General features: G+C 42.6%; 1 protein-coding gene across 1 annotated transcript; it reads left to right on the top strand.

Moving 5' to 3' along the window:
* Nucleotides 1-3,616: 3,616 nt before the first annotated feature.
* Nucleotides 3,617-6,750, top strand: LOC125528668 (putative receptor protein kinase ZmPK1). The gene is made up of 2 exons (XM_048693110.1): nt 3,617-4,699; nt 4,808-6,750. Exons 1-2 carry the CDS (start codon nt 4,222-4,224, stop codon nt 6,565-6,567), a joined length of 2,238 nt encoding a protein of 745 aa, XP_048549067.1. The 5' UTR covers nt 3,617-4,221; the 3' UTR covers nt 6,568-6,750.
* Nucleotides 6,751-7,691: the final 941 nt, after the last annotated feature.

Here is a 7,691-nt window from a genome sequence, read left to right as displayed (position 1 = left end):
GACTCCTCCCATGTCAAATTCGGTCTACCCCGCCCTCTCTTGACATTCTCCGCACGCTTTAGCCGTCCACTATGCACTGGAGCTTCTAGAGGCCTGCGTTGAATATGCCCAAACCACCTCAGACAATGTTGGACAAGTTTCTCTTCAATTGGTGCTACCCCAACTCTATCTCGTATATCATCATTCCGGACTCGATCCTTCCTCGTGTGGCCACACATTCATCTCAACATACGCATCTCCGCCACATCTAACTGTTGAACATGTCGCCTTTTAGTCGGCCAACACTCAACGACATACAACATTGCGGGTCGAACCGCCGTCCTGTAGAACTTGTCTTTTAGCTTTCGTGGCACTCTCTTGTTGTTGTTGTTGTTGTTGTTGTTGTTTCAAGACAAGTAATTTAGTGAGAGTAATTTAGCAAGTAACATAGCGCATTTCAAGACAAGTTTGTTTACGTGGCATATAGTTAATGAGGAGAGAGGTGTTCGGAGTCACCAATGTCCACAATGCATAGGTGCTTAGATAAGGTGCTAAGTGTCGCCTTTTAGTCGGCCAACACTCAACGACATACAACATTGCGGGTCGAACCGCCGTCCTGTAGAACTTGTCTTTTAGCTTTCGTGGCACTCTCTTGTCACAGAGAATGCCAGAAGCTTGGCGCCACTTCATCCATCTAGCTTTGATTCGATGATTCACATCTTCATCAATACCCACATCCTCCTGTAGCATTGACCCCAAATACCGAAAGGTGTCCTTCCGAGGTACCACCTGGCCATCAAGGCTAACCTCCTCCTCCTCACATCTAGTAGCACTGAAACCGCACATCATGTACTCGATTTTAGTTCTACTAAGCCTAAACCCTTTCGATTTTAAGGTTTGTCTCCATAACTCTAACTTCCTATATACCCCCGTTCGACTATCATCAACTAGCACCATATCATTCGTAAAGAGCATACACCATGGGATATCTTCTTCTATATCCCTTGTGACCTCATCCATCACCAATGCAAAAAAGATAAGGGCTCAAAGCTGACCCCTGATGCAGTCCTATCTTAATCGGTAAGTCATCAGTGTCGACATCACTTGTTCGAACACTTGTCACAACATTGTCGTACATGTCCTTGATGAGGGTAATGTACTTTGATGGGACCTTGTGTTTCTCCAAGGCCCATCACATGACATTCCGCGGTATCTTATCATAGGCCTTTTCCAAGTCAATGAACACCATATGCAAGTCCTTCTTTTGCTCAATATATCTCTCCATAAGTTGTCGTACCAAGAAAATGGCTTCCATGGTCGACCTCCCAGACATGAAATCAAACTGATTTTTGGTCACGCTTGTCATTCTTCTTAAGCGGTGCTCAATGACTCTCTCCCATAGCTTCATTGTATGGCTCATCAGCTTAATTCCATGGTAATTAGTACAACTCTGAACATCCCCCTTGTTCTTGAAGATTGATACTAATATACTTCGTCTTCATTCTTCTGACATCTTGTTTGCCCGAAAAATGAGGTTGAAAAGCTTGGTTAGCCATACTATCGCTATGTCCCCGAGACCTTTCCACACCTCAATGGGGATACAATCAGGGCCCATCGCCTTGCCTCATTTCATCCTTTTTAAAGCCTCCTTGACCTCAGACTTCTGGATTCGTCGCACAAAACGCATGCTGGTCTCATCAAAGGAGTCGTCCAATTCAATGGTAGAACTCTCATTCTCCCCATTGAACAGCTTGTCGAAGTACTCCCGCCATCTATGCTTAATCTCCTCATCCTTCACCAAGAGTTGGCCTGCTCCGTCCTTGATGCATTTGACTTGGCCAATATCCCTCGTCTTCCTCTCTCGGATCTTGGCCATCTTATAGATGTCCCTTTCGCCTTCTTTCATGCCTAACCGTTGGTAGAGGTCCTCATATGCCCGACCCCTTCTTCACCAACAGCTCGCTTTGCGGCCTTCTTCGCCATCTTGTACTTCTCTATGTTGTCTGCACTCCTATCCAGGTATAGGCGTCTGAAGCAATCTTTCTTCTCCTTAATCGCCTTCTGGACATCATCATTCCACTACCAGGTATCCTTATCTTCGCTTCTCCTTCCCCTGGACACTCCAAACTCCTCCGAGGCCACCTTACGAATGCAAGTCGCCATCTTCATGCACACATTGTCCGCATCCCCTTCTTCCTCCCAAGGGCCCTCCTTAATGACCCTCTCCTTGAATGCCTGAGCTACCTCCCCCTTGAGCTTCCACCAGTTCGTTCTAGCGACTTTGGCACGCTTATCCCGATGGACACGAATTCGAAAGCGGAAGTCAGCAACCACCAGCTTATACTGGGATACAACACTCTCTCCTGGATTTTAGGAAAACACGAAAAAACTTATCTTTAGAAAGTGAGTATTTTTCAAAAATATATTTGAAAAATAATTATGAACAATTTTTGAAAAACGAGATCCTTTTTGAACAATCACTTCTATAAAAGGCATACATTTTTTGTGAACACGGACATTTATTTATTTTATTTAAAAAGCAAACATTTTTAAGGCTACCACTTTTTTAAATTATCGAATATTCTTTGGGAACATGAACATTTTCTAAAATTCAAACATTTTTAAAACTTCCAACAATTTTTGAAATTTCCAAACATTATATATAAACACTTGAATCATAACGGCTTACTTCCATTTTGACCCTATACCCCATCAGTATTTGTATAGAACTAGACCAGATCTTTCCTCAAATATAGCCTAGGAAGAGGGTCTCATTCTCTAGTTGAACACGGAACATTCCATTGGGTAGGGCTTCATAACTAAACCTTTGAAAGTTACTTTCGCGAGCATTTTTTTAAAATTGAAAAATTAAAAGAAAAACGAAAGGAAAAGAAAACAAAAAAAAACAATCAAAATAACCAGTCGAACCATTTCTCAAAACTGGGTCCTTGTAGTACTCCATCAGCTAACTTCCCTTGCCATCCCAGTGGGGTTGAATGAGTCTTTCGGCAAGGCGACTAGAGCTTTCTAGAAGGTTCTTGACTGGTTATTTCGATATATTTTTTTTCTTTTCCTTTCCATCTAGAACCCAAGTTTGGCCAAGAATTTGTGCCGAGCCCAGATATCACAACAGGAACCCGGAATTAACAGCTGGGAAGTCATAAGGATGTCATCCAGATTAATGTCTGCATTTCCTATCCAACGTGAAGAAACTTTTATGCTTCTTCAAATTTCTTGAAGGAAGATAGAGAAGCATAGCGAAGTGCTTCAATGCAATGATCATATATCAATACATAGGAACCTAGTGTGAGGAACATGCACCTATTTGCCTTGCACGCAAGTATAAGAAGATTCCCAGAAGAAACGGAATAAAAATAACACAAGCATGATCTTTAATTTGGCATCGCGTGACATATAATAAATGATCAATATCAGGGGACAGTGACAATACCATGATAACGACAAGCTACCCGGTCATAAGTCCATGGCTCCATGCCAAGGATCGGTGGCAGTGACACCATGGCTATCAGGGCATTAGGCAGGAGGCCTAACCACTTGTGGCTTGTCCACCTCCTCTTCTTTTTTCTAACAAGTTGTCCACCTCTTCAAGTGGGCAATAACTACCATAGCATGTCAAAGACGGCATACCATAAACACACTCACAAATAAAATGTAGCTCAAGCTTGCTAAATGATTATCATCATTGCCCAGAAGAAGAAAGGTTATGGTGATGCCAGCTTGTCACTAACGAACTTCTGACGCCAATTCAATCAATGATTAGCATCTCATAACTAGCTCAGGACCAACATCATCAAGGTCCATAATAAACTAATGCTCAGAAAAGGAGGCCAATATATGAAACAAAAGGATAATCATAATTAGCAAAAAGTAAGTAATAAAACCATGGGACAAACTATTTTGCACCGTGCAGCTTTCGTCAGTTTGGACTAAAAACTTCCTAAAATGGAGAATTTCAAAATAAGGAAAAAAAATCCCATCGCAGTCCTCTCTGTCTAGAAGCCACCACGACTGACTGAGATAAGAATCATCATAAAATAAAAAATAACCCATTCGCATGTTAGACCAAGAAACTGAAGCATGAGTTCAAATTGGACTCTATGAAAGGGCCTTCGCAGCAAGTGGGAAATTAATTAGGACCACATGCATACATACATGATGAAAATAGCAAGCATAAATGGAAGCAGTACCTTCGGTCATACAACTCGCTGAACACCAAGAAAAATGGACACATTCCTCTTCCTTGCCATTCTTCCATTGCTCACTGCTCTGCCATGCTCATATGCTCAGTCGATGCTAAGCACTGGCTCATCCTTATCTGTAGAAGAGCATAGGCAGACCTTCCTTACCTCACCAAATGATGATTTTTCTTGCGGCTTCTATGAAGTTGGAGAGAATGCATTCTCCTTCTCTATCTGGTTCACCACCACCATGGAAAAGACTGTTGTATGGTCTGCAAACCCCAGGTCCTTGGTGAATGGCCATGGTTCCATGGTGTCTCTGAACCATAATGGAAACTTGGTCCTCACTGATGTCAATGGCACCGTGACTTGGGAGAGCAAGACAAGCTCTGGTGAGGGCACGGTGGTTTCCCTTCTTGACACCGGCAACCTCATAATCAAAGACTACACTGGTGCAAATTTGTGGGAAAGCTTCTCTTCACCGACAGATACATTGCTGCCTTTACAGACTCTCAAAAAAGGTACAAAGCTGGTCTCCGGTTATTACAGCCTTTATTTTGACAATGACAATGTGCTACGCCTCATGTATGATAGTCCAGAAATATCAAGTATCTATTGGCCAAGTGCAGACTACACAGTGTTTCAAAATGGGCGGACTAGCTACAACAGCTCTAGGATTGCAGTCCTCGACACTGAAGGATTTTTCCTCTCAAGTGATGGGCTGAATGTTAAGGCTTCTGATTGGGGTAATGGAGTCAAGCGAAGGCTTACAATTGGGTCTGATGGAAACCTCAGAATGTACAGTCTGAATGTGTCAAATGGGAGTTGGATAGTATCATGGCAGGCTATAGCAAAATTGTGCGATGTGCATGGGCTATGTGGACAAAATGGGATATGTGAGTTCTTGCCAAGTTTCAGGTGTTCATGTCCCCCAGGATATGAGATGACCGATCCGGAAAACTGGAACAGAGGTTGCAAGCCGCAATTCAGCAAAGGCTGCAGCAAAGCAGAAGAGTTTGACTTCATCAAGCTCCCTCAAACCGACTTTTATGGCTTTGATCTGACCAATAATGTGTCCGTCTCACTTGAAGAATGTAAAAAGACATGCTTGGACATTTGCTCCTGCTCAGCTCTCACGTACAAGGCAGGATCTGGACTTTGCTACACCAAAGCTGTACTCTTCAATGGTTACAGCTCCACAAATTTTCCTGGCGACAACTATATCAAACTGCCCAAGAATATGAGCATCTCCAGACAGTCTCGTATCACATGCAATCCGGATATTCGAGTGGTTGTACAAGGATCTGCAAGTATGTATGGAATGAATGATGTCAACAAGAGTTATACAATTTATTATGTGTTCGCAGCAATACTGGGAGCCCTAGTCTTGCTCTTTATCGGTACAAGCTGGCCGTTTCTTTACAGCAAGCAAAATATACCTAAGTCAATGGAAGAAGGTTATAGGACTGTGATGAGCCAGTTCAGGATGTTCATCTACAGGGAATTACGGGAAGCAACTGGAAAGTTCAAGGAAGAGATTGGAAGAGGGGGTTCGGGAATTGTTTATAGAGGGGTACTTGAAGATAAGAGAGTGGTGGCAGTGAAGAAACTAACTAGCGTTTCACATAGTGAGGAGGAATTCTGGGCAGAAATGAATATAATCGGAAGGATCAACCATATGAATTTAGCAAGGATGTGGGGGTTTTGCTCTGAGGGTCAACACAAACTGCTGGTGTACGAGTATGTAGAGAGTGAATCACTTGACAAGTTTATATTTGGTAATGTAAGTGCTGAGAGATTACTTGCATGGAGCCAACGATTCAAAATAGCACTAGGAACAGCAAGAGGCTTGGCGTACCTCCATCATGAGTGCCTTGAATGGGTAATCCATTGTGATATAAAGCCAGAGAACATACTCCTGACCCGAGACTTCGAAGCAAAGATAGCAGACTTCGGACTAGCCAAACTCTCAAAGAGAGACAGTTCCAGTTTCAATCTCACCCACATGAGAGGAACAATGGGCTACATGGCGCCAGAGTGGGCGCTGAATTTGCCGATCGACGCAAAGGTTGATGTATACAGTTATGGCGTTGTACTTCTCGAGATTGTGACTGGAAATAGGATCTCAAGTGGGATTACAGTGGATGGGAAAGAGGTGGAGTTTAGACAGTTTGTGCATGCAGTTAAAGAATTGCTGGAGAGTGGAGATGTCAAGGTTATAGCCGATGCTAGACTGAATGGCCATTTCAATCCTGAGCAAGTGGCGGTAATGGTGAAATTGGCTTTATCTTGTCTCGAAGAAAGAAACAGCAGACCTACAATGAATGAAATTGTAAAAGCTCTACTGGCATGTGATGACGAAGACAATCACCCAGCCTACTCATGGTGACCGGCAATAAACAACAGTGTATCAATTGCAATAAGAAGAATTGGTCTAGTATATTGCTTGATATTTGAAAGTAGAGGAAAATGTCAGGTTGTGTGTTGCATAAATCTTTCTGTAGATGGAACAGTAGCTGCACTGTATTGAATGTTGTCTACATGAATTCTTGCATGAAACATAGTGGGCTTATTTGTATAGTTTTTCCTTACAGAGAAAAAAGAAAAGAAAAGAAGATTTTAGTCTGCATAACTGTTTGATCTTCTAGAGCATGTAACAACTTCCAAAGATTCCCACTGTTTCTTCAAAAATCCGTTCTTCCATTCGAGATCCCTTCAGTGCAACCAGAGATTGCGTGACTCTTGTTAGCAAATAGCCAGTTAACAACTGACAACATTCACTCATTGAAATCTTGTACAAATATAAGATACTGATAAATGTGACCAATAACTCAAAGGAAAATTTGCTAGTAGCTAAAATACTAGCACAAATCATTTCAGCTATCAATGTCTTGCTGAATTAGCAGTGGAATACTGACTTGAATGGTCCATCGATCTAGTACTACGGAACCACTACATTTTGGCACTAATTTATGGTCGAACTTTCGGCTGGTAACATAATCAGTAAAGTGATCCAGTCATCCTTGGACTACATTATTAGTCACGATGGTAGAAAGCACAAATCGAGCACCAGGGCCAAATTATTTTCCCCGGCAATATGGTAAAACTTTAGCACTTATAACTGTGTCAGCTTAACTGATCTTTCAGAACACTGCTCAAGTTCGGAATATCTACAATCCTTGGAGTAACAAAAATGATTGATTTAGCTTCCTGTTCAGAAAGAGTGCAAATGTGCATATGTGTATTGGGCCTTACTGCCCTATGGTCCCCATGCCGATGCAATGAATTACCAAGGTTGTAGTACATATTAAAAGAACAATCAACAAACAGTGCGAAAGGCACTGTTGAAAATACGGAACAAGTATATACCATGATAGGTTCTTCTTTCAGTCTCAACAAAATGATAAAGATTCTTCATTCTTGTAGCGTTGCAGGACGGCGGGGACGCCGGGAGCTGAGCGCGGGGGACGGCGCCGGCGGGGGGCCGCGCCGGGCGGGCGCCAGGAGGGGACG

This window comes from Triticum urartu, unplaced genomic scaffold (genome assembly GCF_003073215.2).
Source record: "Triticum urartu cultivar G1812 unplaced genomic scaffold, Tu2.1 TuUngrouped_contig_5025, whole genome shotgun sequence".
NCBI lineage: Eukaryota > Viridiplantae > Streptophyta > Magnoliopsida > Poales > Poaceae > Triticum > Triticum urartu.
The sequence above is the reverse complement of the archived record's forward strand: the minus strand, read 5'-3'. Positions and strand labels throughout refer to the sequence as shown.

Excerpts from the sequence above, each read along its gene's own strand:
- LOC125528668 (XM_048693110.1), top strand. The coding sequence starts at position 4,222 with ATGGACACATTCCTCTTCCTTGCCATTCTTCCATTGCTCACTGCTCTG. Across the intron at positions 4,700-4,807 it reads TTTACAGACTCTCAAAAAAG|ACTACACAGTGTTTCAAAAT; the intron begins GTACAAAGCTGG and ends GGCCAAGTGCAG.